Source organism: Myxocyprinus asiaticus, chromosome 48 (assembly GCF_019703515.2).
Source record: "Myxocyprinus asiaticus isolate MX2 ecotype Aquarium Trade chromosome 48, UBuf_Myxa_2, whole genome shotgun sequence".
In the NCBI taxonomy this organism is placed as follows: domain Eukaryota; kingdom Metazoa; phylum Chordata; class Actinopteri; order Cypriniformes; family Catostomidae; genus Myxocyprinus; species Myxocyprinus asiaticus.
The window spans coordinates 18,224,067-18,247,254 of NC_059391.1; the positions used below are offsets into that span (position 1 = coordinate 18,224,067).

Consider the following 23,188-nt stretch of genomic DNA (forward strand, 5'->3'; position numbering starts at 1 on the left):
ACTTTTAACTATCTTGTCTAATGATAAAAAGGCAAATATCAATAAAACTAATATCATGTAATTCACAAACCTCATAAAAAAAGTGTTTTCTTCCCGTTGAGCACTCATCTAATATATTCCTCTGAAGCGTGGAATAAAATCAGCCAGAATCAAAACTTCAGGATCAGAATCAAAAGTTCATTCACAAATTCACAAATCATGACAGTCAGTCCATGACAATCCAAGCAGGCGATCCAGGCCGTTTAAACTGTCAGGTGATTGCGGACCGTGCTGGATCCGCACAAGCCCGTGAGTGCAACTTCCAAGTAAATGTCTTGTACAAATGGTTTGATTCTGTATTTTTTGAGAAATTGCGATTGCTAATGTGGACATGCCATCCATGGTTGCTGGACTACTGTGTGTACTTACTAAATTTTGATGAATAAACAGAAATCAGAAGAAACTACTATCTACCATTTAAAATACAATATTATTTTTTAGATTCTTTTTTACCAAGTTAAAGTTTTGTGTGAAACTGAGTAAATATAGTGCTAAATAATTCCAATTTTATGCTTATGTTATTTACTATATTAAATTGCGTGATTTATAAGCATTATATCGGCCATACTGCTCTCTGGATATTAGCAATTAAAAAACCCAAATCTGTCAACCACTAGTTGATATCTGACACACTGAAGAAGATCCGTGAAGTTCTCTGGCTTGTGTATGTATCCACTTTTTTATTTTCAGACTGGACGGTTATTTCCTTTTAAAGCCGCTTGTAACCGGCACAGTTTAAACACTTGTTTTAGAGCAGTGGTTGACTGACAGGTGAGGGATGGTGCTTGACTGATGTCCTGGATGTATTCAGGATGGATTAGCGTTTACACCTCAAATGCGATGCGTTTTTTGTGATCCAAACCCAAAACGTTTTAGACCCCGTTTAGACCTGTATTTAGCGCTGACCACGTGATCGGATCATGAGATGCATCTTAATACCAGGTGTAAACAGGGTCTATGATTCAGTTAGCTAGCTGTGTGTATAACTTTTCTGAACTATGATCCGATCGTCTAGCTGTAGAACATAAGCTAAATATTGAAAATGACTCAAATGTTCTGGCTCTGTTGTTGTTTGTAGTATGTATATTGTGTTTGTTATATTGTTTGATTTGCTTGTTTTGTTTGCATGCACATATGTTTGTGTAAATCATTTTAGACATTTCTCAAAAGTACTATTCATGTTTTTTGTGTAAAACTTTAATTAGCTAAAACTGACTGAGCGCATCTTTAAGTCCTCTGACAACACTTTCACACTTCAAATCAAATCACACTTAGAACAGAATGTAACATTCTAGAAAAGTACAGTTAGTTGCACAGGAGTATCAACTGTTTAGTTGCATGATCACCAGTCGAATTTTGGATGGGGTCAAAAGGGGGGGAAGCTTAAAAAGACTAAAACTGGGCCACCTGTTTCAATGTCAGGGTTATGTGCAACAGGTGGCCATGGATGGGTGGCCAGACACATCCTGAGTTTTGGATCACTGCATAGGTCATTGAGCAGTTATCATTAACTCCCGGAAACCAAGTTTCCTCACAACGGCCTCCTCAACAACCTTACATGTGTCTTACATAGCTTCCAGCTTGGTGTTCTTGTTGCCATCTTGAAAAGGATGTTGGCCAGTACCATTGGGTGCAACAATGTGCATATGCATGGACCATTAACAAAGGACTGGTTTGCCAGGGAAAGTCAAGCAAAACTGAAGATAGTGGCTTGCTACAAGAAAGTTCAGACATTATGTTTAGAGATGCCCCGACACAATTTTTTTGAGAACGAGTACCGATACTCCATTTTTGGTACTCGTTGATACCAAGTCCGATACATGTTTTTTTTTTTTTTTACTCAATATCAACAGTTTATTTCAATTTTATCATCAAAATGTTGTTTAAATAAATGAATTAATTGAAACTTTAATCAAATGAAAATGTAATTTATTGTCAACATATTTTATTATTTTTTATCAAATGAAGTGATTATACACAGAACTTCACAGCACAGTCCAAAATGCACAATCCAAAATACAATATTAGTTATATTTTGTCAAATAAAGTGCTGCATAACAGAGCATCAAAATGTTAGATACTGCTCAAGCATAATACAATTACTACTGATTTACTTTCATTATTAGTAGTAGTAGTATTACAGTAAATATTACATAACTTTACAGTAGTGATATTTTTGTCCTAATTTTTTTGCTATAAATTTAGCTTTTATTTTGACAGAGCTTTTATTTTTAAGTGTTTCTGAGTTGTTTTGACCAAGGAGCTCTAATGTTATGATGGCAGCTTCCCAATCTGGAAAAGCTGGTTGCTATGTGACTCAAAGCGATTACTAAACTGCAACAGGCTGCTATTTAATTAAATAAGTATGTACTTTGTATGCTACAACATGAATTTGCATTCTGATTACTGTCATCTGCTACAAATTGAGCACGTGATGCCCATGATGGTGTTTTCCCTGTATGAGCCACGGAGGAGCTTTAAAAGATATGAACAGCCGGCGTCAGCACAACAGTCTCCACACATTCACAAGCGCTCTCATTTGAATTACATGCAAACTATATATTTTTATATTACCAGTATCGGTACATCTCTAATTATAATATACAAAACTGAGAGCAGCCCAAAAACAAATACATAAATAAGTAAATAAATTCACACTAAAAATCAAATCCTCATTGACTCAACTGAAAGTTAACCAATGGATGCTTGTACAACTAAGTTTACAGCTTTCATCAACAACTACAAACCTAACTGCACCACAATACTGCTCAGTACTTGACTGGCAACATGAGGTTGACTGAATATTGCACAGCATTATTTGCTGGTTATGAAAGTGTGCCTTGGGAAAATAAAGTCAGTTAGGTGAAACTCTCATATCTGAGACTTATTTATAAACTCATATTTAAAAAAAAGGATCAGGTAGTTTACAAACAAATATGTACTTTCAGTATGTAGAAAAGCCTTCAGCAAGTTAAAATAGCACATTTTAAAGAGCACCTATTATGGTTTTTCAAATATTACCTTTCATGTAGTGTGTTATATAGCTGTTTGTGAAATGTAAAAAAGTCTGCAAAGTTTCAAAAATGAAAGTGCATGAAATATGGTGTTATTGACACCCCCAAAAAAAAAGAACAGATTCTGAACACCTGTAACGAGTTGTAATAATTCCAGACTTACTTCCTGTACTACTCTACGTAATTTGGTAACAAAAAACCCGCCTCTGGTCTTCATTGGCTGCTCGCGAACAGCTTTGACCTGCCCTCAAATACTACACTAAGCAGTAGACCAATCACAACAGACTGGGACATCTGACCAATCAGAGCAGAGTAGGCTCTCTGAAACGAGGAGTTTAGAATGAATCCTTTAGAACGGATTATTGAACGAGTCGCTTTTGACACTGAGGAAAAAAAGGTAATGCTGCAATTTAAATTATGAGCAAATTAAAGTGTTTTTTGACCTTGGATGCATGTAACTCTATTGTATGAGACCTTTAAAACAAAATTAAGCATGTTTAAAAACCATAATAGGTGCTCTTTAAACATGCATGCACACAAGAACCTGGAAACATTACAATTAGCATAACAGACAAAACAACCATGGCTTTTCTCCAAACAACTGTTCTAAAGAGTGGATGAGTGGGTCTAGCTGGGTCATTGTTTCAAACTGCTCTGCTAGCCTCTCAAAGCAGACCAACACCCCCCACCACCACCACTCCATTTTAAAATACACACACTCCAACACGTACACACACTCTCGCCGCCGCCGCTGTAGGATGAGATCCCGTATGTCTCTTGCACAGACTGCATACAGCCTCCCCCCACTCTTCTGCAAGGCTGTGGGGTGACAGTTCCCCTGGAGCCCCCATCAATGCCACCCCCACCTACTCAGCTGTCTGCTGGGAGAGAGTTGCAATCCCTGATGATACACTAAACAGCAGATTTTCCATCATGCTTTTACAAACTCCCAGCAGGTTCTTGCATCATGATAACAGGAGCAAACAACCTCATCTCGCTCAGAGGAACACCTGGCAGTCACACTCTAAACTAAACAGGTTAACATTATCACGACAAAGTAGGATCACAATGGAGCTTGAGCAAAATTCAGCTTCAATTTCATTCCAGACAACCCACAAACAAGCAACTCCCTTCAGAGAGTCGTGTGTGGAAAGGCAGCCCCACACTGGAGACAGACACTGGGAGCCATAGGGCACTGCAACAATGGAGCTGGCTGAAACAAACACCACAGGGCACAAGCCCTACAAACCCCCCTTTCCCCATGTGGAACCATCTGATACTTTTCCTTCTGCCCTCACCTGTCAATCCAGAGCTGGGGGAGGGGAGTTAGTTGTCACAATTTGTATGGATATGGTGGTTAAGAAAGACATGGGAAGTATCAAGTGTGCAATTACAGTTGAAGTCAGAAGTTTACCTTAGCCAAATACATTAAAACTAAGTTTTTCACAATTCCTGACATTTAATCGTAGAAAACAATCCCCGTCTTAGTTCAGTTAGGATCACTATTTTATTTTAAAAATGAGAAATGTCAGAATAATAGTAGAGAGAATGATTTATTTCAGCTTTTATTTCTTTCATCACATTTCCAGTGGGTCAGAAGTTTACATACACATTGTTAATATTTGGTAGCATTGCCTTTAAATTGTTTAACTTGGGTCAAACATTTTGGGTAGCCTTCCAAAAGCTTCTCACAATAAGTTGCTGGAATTTCAGCCCATTCTTCCAGACAGAACTGGTGTAACGGAGTCAGGTTTGTAGGCCTTATTGCTCGCACACACCTTTTCAGTTCTGCCCACAAATGTTCTATCGGACTGAGGTCAGGGCTTTGTGATGGTCACTCCAATACTCCAAGCCATTTTGCCACAACTTTGGAAGTATGATTGGGGTCATTGCCCATTTGGAAGACCCATTCCAGCTTTAACTTCCTGGTTTATGTCTTGAGATGTTACTTCAATATATCCACATAATTTTCCTTCTTCATAATGCCATCTATTTTGTGAAGTGCACCAGTCCCTCCTGCAGCACAGCACCCCCACAACATGATGCTGCCACCCCCATGCTTCAGGGTTGGGATGGTGTGCTTCGGCTTGCAAGACTCACCCTTTTTCCTCCAAACATAACGATGGGCTTTTTCATGGCAGTTTTGTAGCAGTGGCTTCTTCGTTGCTGAGCAGCCTTTCAGATTATGTCGATATAGAACTCGTTTTACTGTGGATATAGATACTCATCTACCCATTTCTTTTGGTCCTTTGCTGTTGTTCTGGGATTGATTTGCACTTTTCACACCAAACTACGTTCATCTCTAGGACACAGAATGCGTCTCCTTCCTGAGCGATATGATGGCTGCGTGGTCACATGGTGTTTATACTTGCATACTATTGTTTGTACAGATGAACGTTGTACCTTCAGGCGTTTGGAAATTGCTCCCAATGATAAACCAGACTTGTGGAGGTCTTGGATTATTTCTTTTGATTTTCCCACGATGTCAAGCAAAGAGGCGCTGAGTTTGAAGGTAGGCCTTAAAATACATCCACAGGTACACCTCCTATCAGAAGCTAATTGTCTAAAGGTTTGACATAATTTTCTGGAATTCTCCAAGCTGCTTAAAGGCACAGTTAACTTAGTGTATGTAAACTTCTGGCCCACTGGAATTGTGATAGTCAATTAAAAGTGAAACAATCTGTCTGTTAACAATTGTTGGAAAAATTAAACAACTGGCCAAAACTATAGTTTGCTAATATTAAATCTGTGAAGTGGTTAAAAAATTAGTTTTAATGACTTCAACCTAATTGTATGTAAACTTCTGACTTCAACTATATTCATGTGATATAAGACTGGTTTATGCATCGCGGAGAAAGTAATGTCATCACGGGTTTTGACATGCCCCCACAAGGCTCCGTATCGTGCAGTGGTGTACATGCCGATTTTTGTAACCTTGCACATAGCACAAGCACAGTAGTGAGCAATAGCTTTTATTTGAATCAAAAAAGTCTCAGAAAACTGGACAAAAAGATAAAGGTACAAGACTGTACTTAATGTCTTGAGGGACTGAACTACAGTCCTATTAACCCTCTGTGGTCTGAGGGTGTTTGGGCCCTGGAGAAGTTTTGACATGCCTTGACATTTGTGCTTTTTTCAGTTGCTTAAAAAATATTAATGGCTAAAATCTGATAACACTGTATTCAGCACAAACTGGGCTACAATAATATGTGAGCAACATGTATGTACATGTTTGTATTTTTGAGAAAATAACGTTTATGCTGAAATAAGGCCATATAACACATACTAAACATTTGTTCACAAGACTTTTGATAACTGGATCTTGTAGCCTAGAGTTTTTGCTATAAAATGATGTAAAAACCATCCTGATCACTCATTCATACAAAACAATATAGTCATTTAACTTTTGTAAGACACTTTTAGTGTTAGAAAGGCCATATGCGAGGAGGCGTGGATGATCATGAATATTGATGTGATTCACACCTGAGGAGACAAAGACCCCTCCCCTGAGAATGAATGTTTGTAGCTTATTCACAAAATCAAGTTCAAGTTAAAAGTAATCTGACTATACATTTTCTTTACATAAAGACTTTACTTAAAAACTTTAGACCTACACTAACATTTAAAAGTTTTAGATCTGTAAGATTTTTTTTGATGTTTTTAAAATATGTCTCTTCTGCTCACCAAGGCTGCATTTATCTGATCCAAAACACAACAAAAATAGTGATATTGTGAAATATTTTTACAATTTAAAATAACTTTTCTATTTGAATATATTGTAAAATGCAATTTATTCCTGTGATCAAAGCTGAATTTTCAGTATCATTGCTGCAGTCTTCAGTGTCACATGATCCTTCAGAAATCATTCTAATATGCTGATTTTCTAATATGGGCATATTTACAGCACATTTTACACATTTACACCCGAACAGATATTTGCAAGCACAAGCTTCGTTGATCATAATGAGGCAATATAAACACTACTTAAAATATAATCTAAACATTCATACTATTTTTATATCATATATCATATTTATATCATAAAGCATACAATTTAAATACCTTCTTTAGCCGAAACAACATTTAAATGTAACTACAACTTGCCTATTAGGACATATTTCAATACTTTGAATACTGGCTGGCAAGTCTGGAAATAGTCCAACTAGTAAAATATGTACATGTTTATATAAATAGCATGTCAACTAATGTAAGTAAAGACTTACTCATCTGAAATTGTAACCTCGGCTGGATCAAGACGCTCTTCAAAATGCAAACGTTCACTGGAGTCCCGCTCTTCTGAGGAAAATGTAAACTCTTCTTCACTATCCAGGAGCTTCCTCACCTGTGTAGCGTGCCATCTTCCAAATGCGCAGGAAAGTGAATGAATCAGATGATGTACTTCATGTTTTTTAAGGCATTGTTGGGGGCGTTTACCATTTGCACAGATCGTCTCAGTACATTAACGTATGAATAGCACGCTCTGCTGGTGGGTGTGATCACATTAGCAATAATTAGCTGAGCCAGGAGAAACTGTACATCACTTTATTTCATACAGATTCCATTGCAGGAGAATATTTGTTTTAAATTTGAATTGTTTTATTTAAAAGTAGACATTTTAAGCTTTAAGTTTCACGTTTGTCTGATAAGAATTTGTGGAGTTTCAGTTCATTTTTGTGACGTGTTTCAGAAAGATGCTCAAGGAGACAGATGGCTGAAAGCGCACCCTGTTTATTTTCTTTATTTTACAAAAGCACAAGGTTTTGTTATTGTGAGTGTACACAAAAGTAGACCCTTTATAGTCTCTAATTATGTCTTACACTTATCTGTATGCCCAAATATTATAATAAACAATATATTCGAATTTAATATCAAAATATTCAAATTTATACAAATAAATAGATAGCTTCAGGACTACATTGTGTCATTTCGCAGCACATCATAGGAGTGGGCGGACTCTGCAGAGGTTGTTTGCTGTGACTCTCTGATTGGTGGATAATTTCCCTTCAGGACTATTCACCAGGAATTCCACTATTAAACATGATTTTTTTTTAAACATGAAGTTGCGTAAAAAAAAAAAAAAAAAAAAAAAAAAACAACACACACTTATGGCTTCAACAGAACCACATGCCATTGATTAACCACCTCTGAGCTCACAGTAGGTCTGTCTTTAAAGGTTTATAAATTATCATTAAAAATCAATCTATCGACAAAATGAATTTTACTTACTTCCAGAACCTGACAGTGGTGCTCTTAGCAAGCAACACTCATCAATGAAAAGGGATACTGTTTTTCAATGTGTGAAAGTCTTTTCCCGTCTGGTTGGCTAGAGTTGATCAGGCATGGGTTAAAGAGTAAATATCTTTGGTATGAAGGTGGGTGAGAGGGATTCTTTGAGGCACAGCATCTGGGGTCTGAAACAAGGCCTGCTTACCCATCAAAAATCCATTTTCCACATCTTAATCTGATTTTCACAACAAGAGTCTGTCCTCGGCTCCCACTCCAACAGGCCCCATTGAGTTTAAATCTCCTTTTGCAATCATGTGGCGCAAGTCCCTGAAGAAAAGGACCCCTAGACGAACTGCAGCACCCAGTTACGACCATTTCTGGGGGAGACGCAAAGTAAGAGGCACCATCTGTGATTTAGTCATGCTCATGCCAGGGGCCAATGATGGAGCAGCGGTGTACAAGTATGAATGTGAATGAGGTTCTATTTAATGTTGGCAGAACACACAACCTTTGGCTGGGTGGAGGGGACAGTGGAGGACAGAGAGTAATGGACACTTGTACCCCAATGAAAGGTTAGACAAGAAAGGTGAAAGGGAGGAGTTTGGCATGAGACACTGGGAGAAGATTGAGGAAATTTGCAGCCATGTAAACTATTATGGATAAGTCAAACAGCTGTCAGGGGAACATGTGAACATACTACACCAGACCTTCACAGCCTGACAAAAGCTTAACGAGCTCTCTCACAATGGTCACAATGATCTCTGATAGAGATATGTGTTAATTAGGAGTGCATCAGTAGTCAGAATTATAAACTTGTTCAGGCAAGATTGTCATTAGAAAAGGAATAGAAAAGCAACAAGCAAAGTCATTAAAGGAATCAGGTTGTGAGATGATCTAATGAAGAGTCAAGTAGACAGACAGACAAGCTAAGCCACTTTTCCACAATCGGGCCAAACGGTTCTGAGCATGGTGAGGAACGGTACTAGTAGCATTTCCACTTGAGCAGCTCAGTACTGCACGATTACAAACCATTTTCCACCCAGATTTTTCAGAATGGCTTTAGTACGTGGTGACTCACAATTGTCAATTTGCCAACAGCAAGGTAACTAATTTGTTTCTAGGTAGCTGGCAAAGTTCACTATGGTGAGGTTAATAAAATTTAATCAAAAATAGTGTATGTTTGGTGTATCTTCATAATTTTAAGATGATGGCTTATTAGTATAGTACACAATTTTTCTACATGCCTTTTTCTTCAAGAAGACAGCTTAGATTAAGCTAGATGGCTAATTAAATCTCATATTATATAACTCATAATATTTTGTCAATTAATGTCCTTCTTAGCTAGTCTGGGAAGTTTTACCCTTCTATGTGATCATGTACGTTGGCATGCACAACCCCACAGCAAATGATAGTAAACCTCTCACCATCTTTTTGCAACATGGGACTGTCTTACCTGTGCTTTAGAAAAAAGCATCCTAAAAACTGGAATATGTCATCATTCTCCATAGCGCACTCACTCCAATGTTTACCATTCTACGCCATCGCCAACTGATGTATTTGTTATGTACATTCAAGCACCACAGTGGAAAAAGAAACCTTAACTGTGCCAACTGGCCTGGTCGGCATGGTTTCGAAATGAGAACAGTTCCGCCTGATGGTGGAAAACCGGCGACAGACAAACAGATAGATGGACAGACAGACAGATATGATTTTAAAATTATTTATCAAAAGAGTTAATCTCATGTAATTCAGAGGGAATTGGGCCCAAAGAAGGTTGAGCTTTTAACTAAATTAAAGAGTACTTGTGATAGCCTTTTCTTTAAAAAGACATGATTAAATTAAGAGTAATCCATAATGAGGTTGTCTTTCTGCCCACATTGCTGACTTTGCCTAATAAACCTAATCAATTCAGACTTCAAAAAAACTAAATTAGGTTCCACTCTCATCTTCTGCTGAGGCAAAGGCTTGGACATCAAAAGACCACAGATCAATTCTCAACCCACTCTCAAGAAACCATCAAACAGATAATGAAGACATAAAAACAGACAAGCAACAAAACACCAGCTTTCATCCTCTGTGTGGAGTCAGCAGGCTTAGCCCTCTGGCTGTGTTTGTGTATGGGAGTTGGGAGGGGGACATCCTGAAGGACTCTCTCGTCAGCTCTCTTATCTCCTGGAGGCTGTGGGATTTCAGGGCTTGTTTCAAAGCCATACTACCAGGAAATTAAGCGTGCTTCACACAAAGAGCAGGGAGAGAGCCCAAGCAAGTTAGGACTCTTCCTGTCAAGCCCCTCTATCATCTAGGGCAAGGATACAGAGAGCAACTGTTAAGCGTAACCAATGAACAATGTGCAAGGAGCCGTTTTGTCAGCTTGCCAAGAAGAACCTCCATTGTCAGTACCCAGAACGGATCCTAGAAAGAAAAGGAGTTGGCCAACACCTTAAACTTCATACTGGATCATTGCATTTGTAATATCCACTGTGTTCCATGAACAAAGCTTGTGCTCCGAGTGCGACAATCATGAGCAAATTTAATTCTACTTTTACATTTCTTTTCAGTCCTGAACATTTTATGACAAAACAACAAGATTCTTACATTCTTTACTTTTTTCCACACCTAGTTTTTAAATTGTATTAAAAAAAATTATCTTAGTTCAGGGCACAATCCCAGTTCATAGAAAATGTAACTTCTGAACACTCTCTAACGATGACTTTAACAGGTGAAACTGGATGTCTTCCTGACAAAAATCGGGTGTACTAGAATGTCAAAGCTGTAGAAGCAAGTTAAGCTACTGAATTAGACAAATGACCATACGGTCACCTTACGGGGTAAACTTTCTCATTCGCAAAAGACATTGTATCCTCTTACTGCAGGATTTGTGTGCTATTTACTGAACAGCTATTTACCTGCTTTTAGGCACAGCCCTGAATGAAGCCCACATAACACATAAGACCTGAAAACTGGTTAATTAAAAGAAAATGTCAGCTTTAAGCTGATGCGTCACTAAAATTAGGTTCTTCTGTTAGCTAAATAGCTGCTAAATCTGCTTTGCCGACATTTCCATCTATTTGTGTAGTTTATCTTTTACGTTGATGAAAATTTCTGATTACAAGAAATACAAAAGAACCTTTATTTTGGACGCAAGTAAGAAAACATGCTCAGGAAAACGTATACTTTTGTGTAAGGTAGGTAGGTAATTAAAAGTTTAATGCCATGTCAGCAACTAAAGGCCTGTTCACACCAAATCTGTGACTTTGTGAGACAAACCTCCAACAGAAGGTCTAGTCACACAGAGTCCGTAAAAAAATTAAACTACAATTATTTCAACCCCGTCCAGTAGGCGGTGCTGTAGCAGTTCTACTGCCAATGCCAGATGCATATACTTAATGCTGTTAAAGCATTTATTTACCTAATTCAGCATAATGGTTTCATTATGTTCTTTCGATGGTGTTGATGCACTATGACTGATGATGTTTGAGGAGTATATAATCTGTTTTTTTTATGCGAGTGAGTATGAATAAAGAGCACTGTTGGATATTTATTTGCACATGTATTTTGCTATGAGTATATTACAGACAGACACCTCAAACCAGCTTCTCTTTTTATAATGACTGGATTAATGCTTGGATAACAGAACACAAGGTATAGTGATATAAATACACATGGAATAATGTACATTAAGAAAAACAGGTATATTATAAAATATGATGCATAATATAAAAACAATATTAAAGAACACCCTGGCTCTTTGTCTTTTCTTTAAAATTATTGCAATACTTTGTTATATTACACTTGCAATAAAAACAGCATTGTGGTTCTGCAATTCATTTGTCTACAGTAAAAATAGAATGCAAAGAGTCTTTTTCTGGGATTATATTTTGATCTTAATGCAAACGAATTGCCGAAGCCATGAGAATATAACAGGCACAGTGTACATATTAAATAAATGTACATTAAAAGAACAAAAACATTAGCAGAATTTCAAAAACAGAACAGGTTTATGTTCAGTACAAAGGGCTCATGAACTGCAACTATTTATTTTAAAATAGGCCTATATACTTTTCGGGGTGTGTATCAGCTGCACATCCAATGCCGGTGTTTGCCATTTAATTAGCGCCACCAACGTGCTGGATTGAGCAGCTGCAGCGACTGACAAAAAGCTCTTATCTCATTGGTCAGTCAGTTTCTTTGCAGTCTGAAAAGAAAATAAAATCTTACATTGTGTAAAAAAAAAAAATAATAAAACCTTCCGATTATTGGCAGATGATTTGTCAGCCCCAATGTGAATAGCACCATAGGAATGCATTGTTACTAGGGCTGGTCGATACATCGAATACCCACGATATAATCGTGATGATTTTGCTGATGTAAAATTTAACAATATTGTGAATATCAAATTGATTTTAATGAGCCTTTTATTTTGCCATTAAGTTTCATAAAGTATGAAAGCCTGGAAGTGCCATTTACAAAAGAATGAAGAAATAAATTATCAATCTATTAAATTGAAAATAAAAATGTGAATAAACCAATTTATAAATGGACAAATATACACATTTAAATGTGAATAAACCAACTTAAAAATGGAAATATATACACATTTAAATGTTTAATTAATTCATGTTTTAAAATGTACTTATATTTAGCAATAAAGCAGCACATTAATAAGCCATTTTTAAATGCACCTTTTAAATGGCGTTTTAAAAATAATTTGCCAATTGCTTTTTATTATTTGACTTTTCTTTTTCTTTTATCATTTGTAAATCCATACCAGTTGAAGCCCAGGAGTGCCAATTAAAAAAGAATGAAGAAATATATTACCACTGTTTCGTTTCACGCAAATCTAGCAGTGAAGGGGTAAAACACTTGATGGTTATAGTTTTCTTCTCTCAGAAAATGTCTGGCCTATATCTTGGACATTTTACCTCAAACATCTTTGACATGTTAATTGCCATTATCTGTGTCAATTAAATAATTAAATAATCGATTAAGGTACAATTAAAATGTAAATTCATTCAAAATTCTAATTGTTAAATCCATAAGACCCAGCCTACAATTGTAAAAGAGCAATGTGATAAAAGAATGTGTACATTGTGTATTTACTGTGTATATAGCTCCTGTCAGTCAATAAACATCTTTCTGAAGATGAGCACGACAAAAGTTTAAGCACAAACTTTATTTGTGACATTATAAACAAATATACACAGCAGGTTGGTGTGGAGAAAATTATATACACATATATATTTACTTTCATTTGAAAGAGACAGTTTCATAATACACAACATTAGTTTAAACACTACCATTTGTTCCACAAAAGTGTGCTCGCTTTCCTTCTCTGCATCATCAGCTGACCGTCATTCCGACAGTCCGCCTTTTCCCTATCATACACAGGCAATTAATTTATCAAAAAGAAAATATTTAAAGATGATCATAGTGTTTATGAATGTGATATAACTGAAAAGGGATGTGTGTTTTCTTCAGTATAAGTTCTGGAAAGTCCATCGGCTTTCTCCAGCTACTTGAGCCATTGCCCTTGCTCACCTCTGTCACGTGTTTCAGTTCGGGGCACAGGTCGGGAGGCTGGTTCTGTTCACAGCATCACGATTACCAGCTCCGATCTGGACACATATCACTGCGCACACTCAAGCAGGGCCGCGTTCAGCATTTCACAACAACACTGAACGAGCCACCATTAACTTCTGATATGTTTCGCATCCGTTTCTTATATGCAGATCCAATAATATCACATAAACTGCTTGTACCGTCGTCCAATGACAGGCCATCTTACATCCTCTTCGAGTGGCACGTTTGTTACTCGATTCTCAATTGGTTAAAGAAAAGGAAAAGCAAAATGAAAAAGAAAAGCCACTGGCAAATGGATGAGGAAAACCAGTTGGCAAATGACTTATGAAAAGCAATTGCCAAATGCTTTTTAAAATGCCATTTAAAAGGTGCATTTAAAAATGGCTTATTAATGTGCTGTTTTATTGCTAAATATAAGTACATTTTAAAACATGAATTTAAATGTGTCTATTTATTTGTCCATTTATAAATTGGTTTATTTACATTTTTATTTTCAAATTAATAGATTGACCATTTAATTCTTCATTCTTTTGTAAATGGCACTTCTGGGCTTCCATAATAAAGTGCATCAGTAGACTAATTTCACAATCCTTCAGGGCTATATAATTAATCAAAATAACATCAAAATGAAGATATGATCATATGTGATTAACTGCCAAAGGCTGCGATTAAAGACAGATAAACATGGTCTGTGTGCGCTTTCAGAATGAAATGCGCTGATCAGTGCACACGCGGGTGCGGCGGGGCTCATGGGCTAGTGCTTTTAGCGCAGTTCACCTGCATTGTGAAATATTGCAGGTCACAGCATTCGTGCAATTCCAAACATTAGTGACCGCTATTAAGTTATTATTATTACAAATCTACAAACGCGGAACAGTAAATGAGAGTTTGACACCGGTTCATAAGATTAAAAAACGAACGAACATTCGAACCGACTTGGTGTGAACAGGCCTTTCGTCTTGGTGAAAGCACATCAAACTAAATGTAAACTCCTCAAAGTCTATGCCAAAAGCTGCAACAATTCCTAATGAACATAATGAACATCTTTGAGTTCACACAACAAATTAATTTATAATTAACGTAAAATTGCTAATTTCTTAAGGGGATGAAAATTCAGTCATCGTTTAGGCCAGATCCACACCAATCCGTTTTCGTTTGAAACCTCAGTTTTCAGTTTCCAAACATCATTGTTTTTAAAAGTATGCGGTAATGGAGAGTGCATTCAACCGCTCTGTTTTCAGGGGTGGAAAAAGCCGTTCCAGTGTGGATGAGAGGCGTAAACGTAGCTAAATCAATGCATTTTCAAATGAAAATGTATTAGTGTGGATATGGCCTTACTCACCCTCATGCTGTTCCAAACCCATACGACTTTCTTCAGGGGAAAACAAAAGGAGAGTTTAAGCACAATGTTAGAGACCTTGTGTTAGTCCCTATTCACTTTATGCAAAAAGACATCATCAACATTTTTCAAAATATCTCCTGTTGAGTTCCATGGAAGAATGTCAAGAGTTTGGAAAAACCATAGGACTTTTCACACTGCGCTTAACCCTGGGTTATCTTCATTCTAAACCCCACTATTAACCCTGGGTAAAGTGTTGTTTCACACTTGTAATTTCTAAAGGGGTTTAGAAAGCAAGGTTAGCACCGCATTTGCAGGGTTAACCCCCTATTGTGGTGCCAGAGGTATACAGTGTGAAACGAAGCAGTGTTTGAATGTTTTAGAAAGATGTTTAGCAACCTTCAGTGCTTACCTCATTAAATATTCATACACTGTATAATCGTGGAAACTTTCATGCGCTGTTTACGTTCTCGTAAAGTTCTTGTTCCTTAGACTTAGAACTTAAGTCCTAATGTAATGCTCAAGATTGCTCAAAGTTCCACTTTTAGGGTCAATTTATAATGGGAAGGGTTCAAGTCACAGTCTTAATTTTTTTAGGGGGTACCTAGGTAAGAACAGTGTGCATGCAGAACATTTCAGATTTGAGACTTCTCTTATTTATTTCAATTTTTTATGGGGGCGAGAAAGTGTTTTTTTTTTATTTTTTTTAATTCCCCTCACTTTTGGGTTGAATATCTCTGGTGGGGACCAGACAGGAACCTGAAATTTTCACAGAAAAGTCCTCTATAAAAGCATTCTGCTGTAAAAATTTTTGAGTCTGAGATTCCACTGGTTACAGAGCTAGGGCTAGTAGAAATCCAGGGAAAAGCCTACTTTATTAATGCATTTTGAGAAATGAACAGTTTTACATGTTTTATTAGAAGCTGTGAGATTTCCTCACTCAGTCTCTCTGAAATTTTGTGGGAGCGTCCTGTGACGGTAGTCAATTCGGCAGGTGTCAGTTTTCTGAAAACATTATTCATGGGAACCAACACTTTGCCCTCAGTAGACATTTTAAATGATGTTCTTGGTCCAGGTAGATGGAAGAATTTAACAAAAACATCAGTTTCCATGCTGATGTCCTCAAACAATGGTGTGTCTTTAACAGCCAGAGAAACAGAGAATTCATCCCTATAGGGAGAACAACAGTGATCATATCTGCTCTGTCAGTCATAACCCACAGCTTAAAGGTGATGTTATCAGGAAATGTGTCATCATTGTCTGACTCTTCAAGCATCTGCAGTAAGGCCTCTATACCTGGACACTGGTCACACTTGTTGAGCATGCAGTCATAACCATTTATGTCACAGACTAGAAGTTCCAGCAGGTCCTTTTAGTCTACTTTTAGCTTTGCCGACTCAACCATCAGCTTGATGTTCTGATGTTGTGTGCACACACAGACAGTGTGAGTTCCAGGTGCTCCTGCCAGCACACACCATTTTGGCCTCAGTTCACAAAATGTTTTTAACTCTGGGTGCTGCTTTTTAAACTCCACATACAGTTCGTTAAGGTTACATAAAACAAAATACTTTTGTTTATGAACTTTTTGAAGAACTCTGTGATAGATCATGCTTCACTGTCACCAATATCAATAGTAGTAACATTTTAGGCCTCATTGAAAAGCATAAGCTATTGTATGTCAATCATAAACATAATTACTGTAAAATACTGTTCATTCTTATTATTTGTTATGCTTATATTACATCTGTTCATTTCTCAAAATGCATGAATAAAGTAGGCTTTTTTCCCAGATTTCTACTAGCCCTAGATCTGCAACCAGTAGAATCTCAAACTCAATACTCAGAATTCTAAAATAGAGAATTTCTGTGAAAATTTCAGGTTCCTATCTTGTCCCCCTCCAGAGATTTTCAACCCGAAAGTGAGGGGAATTTTTATTGCACTCTCACCCCCACGGAAAAAATAAATAAATAAAGAGAAGTCTCAAACCTGAAATGTTCTGCATGCACACTATTCTTACCTAGGTACCCCTAAAAAAATTAATACTGAAACTCGAACCCTTCCCATTATAAATTGACCCTAAAAATGGAAATTTGAGCAATCTTGAGCATTACATTAGGACTTAAGTTCTACGTCTAAGGAACAAAAATGTGCAACATGTTTATATATACCTTATAATGTGCTCTAGAGATCAGTTTTTGTTCCAAGGAGCTAGGACCATCCTGAGCCGAGCTATTGAGGTTTCCGTAAATGGCTGTCTTGCCAAAATTCATTGTGTGCCATGACACAAAGAAGACCGTCATGGTGAAACCAAGTAAAATAAAAATCTGGTGGTTTTACAAATACCAATACATAGAGGTAATCACTCAAAACAAAATGTAAAAATTAAAAATGGTCAAGCAACCTGTACAGGGCTCGACATTAAGCATTGTCATGTGCTTGTCCTCCGGAGAAGTAAATTGGTCATTCACTTATCCGAGTAAAAAAAAAAAGACATTTAAGTTACAAGCTCAAGTAATATGTCAAATTTTGTTGTATATTTTTCTAAAATTATGACCGATGCCCAACCTAATAGTGTACCTATGCAATCAACTCAATTCTCTGTGACAGAAATGTAAACTGCACTGGGTAGGGCTATTGTCATATAATTATATTACAAATAATAGTCAAATAAAGGAAAAACCTCCATCGCCACCATTAACAGCAGGGATGCTTATAATTCTATGGAAAGAGATACACTTTTTCATCATGTTATTGCAGCAAGATCTACCATGTACAATAAAGTCTATACATGATCACAATACCAAAATTTCAGCAGTCGGTAGTGAAATCTGACAATTCTCAATACCAGCTTCAATACCACAACAAATAATAACACTAACAAATATGTTAATTATGGAAGAATGGTTTCAAGTTATTAATCAAGACTAGTAAACAGTCAGTAATAAAATAACAATAAAAAACAGCAATGAATAGAAATAGATTAAAAATTCAGTGCTTTTTTAACAGCTTTAAAAGTTTTTAACAGCAGTAGGCTATCAAGTATTCAAGGAAACATTCAGAATGAAATGCAACAAACTACTACTGGTCTTTACTGTATAATTATAATACATTAATACTTTTTAAAGCTACTAAAGTTACTCAGTCAAGAGCAGTTGAGTGTTTTCTCATTTTCTTGTTATGGTTGTTTGATTATTTTTTATTTTTTTAGGATTTTTCCCCTTTTTCTCCCAATTTGTAATGCCCAGTTCCCAATGCGCTCTAAGTCCTCGAGGTTGCATAGTGATTTGCCTCAGTCCGGGTGGCGGAGAGCAAATCCCAGTTGCCTCCGCGTCTGAGACAGTCAACCCGCGCATCTTATCACGTGGCTTGTTGAGCGCGTTGCCACGGAGACATAGCGCGTGTAGAGGCTTCACGCCATCCACCGCAGCATCCGCGCTTAATTCACCATGCACCCCACCGAGAACAAACCACATTATAGCGACCACGAGGAGGTTACCCCATGTGACTCTACCCTCCCTAGCAACCGGGCCAATTTGGTTGCTTAGGAGACCTGGCTGGAGTCACTCAGCACGCCCTGGGATTCGAACTAGCGAACTCCAGGGTTGGTAGCCAGCGTATTTTACCACTGAGCTACCCAGGCCCCTATGGTTGTTTGATTATTATAATGACACACTAGACAGCAGCAGGTCTATTAGCTTACATTTATACTGATAAGTCCGACATTTTAATACAGATCCACTTTTTATGTTCACTTTAGACACAACTCATTGTGTTTACATGAATATCTCACTAAGACGGGCATTTTGGTGGAATTTTTACATTTATTAGGATCATTCATCTGCGCATTATCGCAAGCATTTTCGGAACACACGCATGTTCAGCACAAACACATGTGCCACCTGTCAATCAAACAGGGTGCAGCTGTTACTAGATCACTAGCAAATTATAAAATGATGTACTCTGGATCACTTTCAACAGCAGAATAAGAATATGAACTTTCAAATAAGTGACCCAGGCCTAGGCTATCACAAATAAAGCTGGTTATTTTTTTGTTACTGATGTTTTAATCAGTCTGCTTGTCCAGTCAGGCAAGAAAAAATTATCTTTCACTTGCCCCTTCAAAAATTCCACTTGTCGTGGAAAAGCATTAATGTCGATCCCTGCTGTATTGAACCACTTGAGATGGACTGACCCAGGAGTCCATTTACCCAGGGTTTAGAATAACCCAGGGTTTACGATTTCAAGTGTGAAAAGCCCTAATGAGGGTGAGTAAATTATGAAAAATTTTCATTTTAGGCATTCACTTTCATTGTATGGAAAAAAAAAAAAAAAAAGATAATTATCAACAACCTTTAAAATATCTTCTCATGTTCAGAGGCTGTCACACTAGACTTAGTTTGCACACGCAAAATTACTTTGGAAAGCGCAACGGACAGGCTATGATGTTATGTTTGAAGGCTTCTAGTAATAAATGCCAAATAACAAATAACTTTATATTTAAAATGTTAAAATATACCATCTACTCACGTTCCTGCAACAAAAACACATAGCTTTAAAAGTTGTATTCTTTGTATTGAGACAAGAGGTCAGCGTGCTTACGTCCCATTTATGCGTAGCTGCAAAGTTACCAGGGTACTCTCAGTGGAGCTGAGAGCTTTTGTGTTGAATGACCTTGGATATCTACACAGAATGCAATTAGGATGCAAGGGTGTATCGTGAAACACTCTATGACTTGTTCCTGACAAAGACTGCCATCCTCTCAATGTAAATCCATTGACACTGCATTGACACATGCCACCTGTAATCTGCGATTGCCGCATTAAAAAAGATTACCAAACTGCACACATACGAAACGTCTGAAGGGTGCTTGGTTTGAAAGAGCATTGCGACACCAACGAAAAACAATGTGACAGAAAAACATATTTTTGCCAACTTGCATCCCTAAGGTCATAACAATCTGTCTTTTCGTCTAACTGACCCAATCTTCTTATTGATCACGCGAGTTATAACTTTTTTGGAAGGCAGCACGAGGCGACCATCACTTCAAACTCCTCCTGCAATAACAAAGCCACTAGCCGGCACGTTTCACACACGTGGGGGTCGAGATGAACCGAGGCTACTGATGCTGCCTTGTGTTTCTCTCTCTCTCTATTGAAGAACAACATGTATTTGAAGCCAAATCCAAACAACTTTACACAACATGTGTTTTTTTCCTAATGTAATTTGGGAGATTTAAATATATGTTTAGTAAAACCTCACAATGAAAGAGGGCGCTCAATTAGTACTCAATTATTTGTTTAACATGTTCTGGGCAAGGACGATGTCAAAGAGAAATTATTTATTTGATGAATCAAAGCCACCATCATTGTAAATGGGCTTCATCAACTACATAAACAAGGCAAACAACAGGGAACAATGACCAACTTGGAGCCACCCTGTGATCCAACAATAAACTTGGAACTCCACAATCATGCATTTGGGTTATCGTGTTCATAACAAAGACTGCAAAACAAGTCCAGCTGATCTAGTCTATCAAAGAACTGGGAACGTTTATGAGTAAATCTCATTCGCCGTTTTAAAGTCTAAAAATTAAAGCATGAGACCAGGTCTTACGAGAATGAATAAGTGACTCTAAATTCATAACAACGAAAGGCAAAATATTGTTCAGTAAAGATCAATGCAGCGGACATTAGATTTACTTCAGCAGTTTCAGTTTCTTTTATTGTAACAATGTGCTGAACTTAACCCTCAGAGACTCAGTCATTGACATTGCTGATGTATTTTCTTTTTTCCTGCTTGAAAGGTATTTTAGGAAGCCACTGGATATTAAAAATGTTGATTTTTGTAAGCGCATGTTGTTTTAGGGGTGAATTTCGTGCGACTTCAGCAAACAATGGCAGTCAGTGGGGAAATCCTTTTTCTTGGGAGTAAATTGTTTGCGACTTAAGCAAGCTGTGACATTCGACATGCCATTTCCCCCAACAAAATGGTTGTTGTGATACAGTTCAGAGTGTCAGCTACTATAATGAGAAGGTTTTTTTATGTTCTCCCCAGTTTGGAATGCCCAATTCCCAATGCGCTCTAAGTCCTCATGGTGGCATAGTGACTCGCCTCAATCCGGGTGGCAGAGGACGAATCTCAGTTGCCTCCGCGTCTGAGACCGTCAATCCGCGCATTTTATCACATGGCTTGTTGAGCGTTACCGCAGAGACATACCCGCTTGGAGTGTGGAGGCTTCACCTTATTCTCTGCAGCATCCACGCACAACTCACCACGCGCCCCACCAAGAGCGAGAACCACAAGGAGGTTACCCCATGTGACTCTACCCTACCTAGCAACCGGGCCAATTGGTTGCTTAGGAAGCCTGACTGGAGTCACTCAGCAGGCCCTGAATTCAAACTCGTGACTCCAGGGGTGGTAGTCAGTTTCTTTACTCGCTGAGCTACCCAGGCCCCCTAATGATAAGTTTTTTTTAACCGTTTTAATAAAACAAACGTTTCAACTTTACTACGCAGGATCTCTGAGGCGATTCAGACATGGTGAAACAAAGTTGCCAGATGCAATAAATTTGTTCCCAATGGTCTATCATTGAACTCACCAGCCAGCCAGGCAATTTTAAACAAATATAAAAATAATAAAAAAATAAAATAAAAAAAGACTAAAACATTTCTTTTTCCTCAGATAAACGCAATTTTAAAAGTAAATATCACAGACACAGCAGTCCATAAGTTCAGTGTTTTGGTTAGCCGTCTGGTTGAGCGGTCACTCGTAAGCCGTTTAGTTCTGCTATTACACAAAGACCAAACCTAAATAGCCAACTTTACCCCATTAATATCATGATCAGAGATTCAGTGGCTCGGACTTACGTCCCATTAACTCACAAATAGAGACTGAATGGTTGAAGTGAGCGACTATCTGGCGAACATGGAAGTTAAATGACTGAAACAGGAACATGGTCAACTTGAGTTTGTTTGTTTGTTTTCAGGCGTTGAATTGACTTGGAAGGGGAAATCACCAATGAACGCGACGGAAAAGGAAACTGAGGTGTAAGTTCATTCATGGAGGATAAATTACCTCTATTTCAAAGTCTGGCAAATTGAACGCCGTCCTGAAGAGAGAGCAGAAGTGCGCTATGGCGGGGACTTCCCACCAAGACTGGATCTCCTCCACAGAAGTTATATATCCCTGGGACATGTTTATGTCATCCAACGAGCGTCTCACATAAGAAAGTGTGGTTTAGACGAAGCCATTCGGAATTTTCCTCACATGGGACTTGTTTAACTGAACAACAAAACTTGTTGTCCTCGCGACGCAGTAGCCATTGCGACCCGTAGAGTTCTTCAGTCTGTTTCAATCCGCATTTCACTGGAGGAGAACAGATGGGCTGGACGCTACCATCTCGAGCGGGGGAGGGATTTACGCACCCCAAAACAAACTAAAATCACAATCGTGCCTCTCGTAAAATCGTCTCAGTCAATATTATTTGCAAGATAAATAATGTTAATAACTTGTTGACCTGTACTGCTCCCCGAGAGTAAAGAATATAGAAGTTTCTCAGTCTCTGTTGTCAACTGTCGTACCTCCACTCAGAGTGGTATCTTCATTTAAAGGGAACGCTCACACATTTGAATATTCGTTGAAATGGAAGTAGCTCTGTTGTGTTTGCATACAGGAGAATCCCTTGATCTGGTTATGCACGACAGATAGGATCCCCTGGATACTAATACATTACATTAGCATTCTTTGGTTAAAGTGTAACTTACTGAGTATTTTTTCTAACTTTAATTACTTTTTATTATTTTGATTACTTCATTGCAGCAGTAGGTATTTCAACTCGTCATATGCGATGATGCTATAAAGTCGATGTTTATTAGTTCTTTGACAGTTATCAGTTGTTTTTTGCCCCCAAAAGTTGCCTGGAACTGTAATTTTAATTAGCTAAAATGTATTTGTTTCTAAAATGTGTTGTTGGTAGTCAGCCTTATCAACG

At 37.7% G+C, this 23,188-nt stretch overlaps 1 protein-coding gene across 2 annotated transcripts in view; it reads right to left on the bottom strand.

Moving 5' to 3' along the window:
- The window catches only part of LOC127437814 (chromatin remodeling regulator CECR2-like), a 60,432-nt gene extending 37,328 nt beyond the window's left edge, over window positions 1-23,104 (bottom strand). The window contains exon 1 of one of the 2 annotated variants that reach the window (XM_051693003.1): window positions 22,273-23,104. In XM_051693003.1, the coding sequence (XP_051548963.1) occupies window positions 22,273-22,392 (120 nt within the window). In that variant the 5' untranslated portion in view covers window positions 22,393-23,104. The remainder of the gene's footprint in view (window positions 1-22,272) is intronic. The other variant, XM_051693004.1, reaches the window with a different exon arrangement.
- Between the last annotated feature and the right edge of the window lie 84 nt (window positions 23,105-23,188).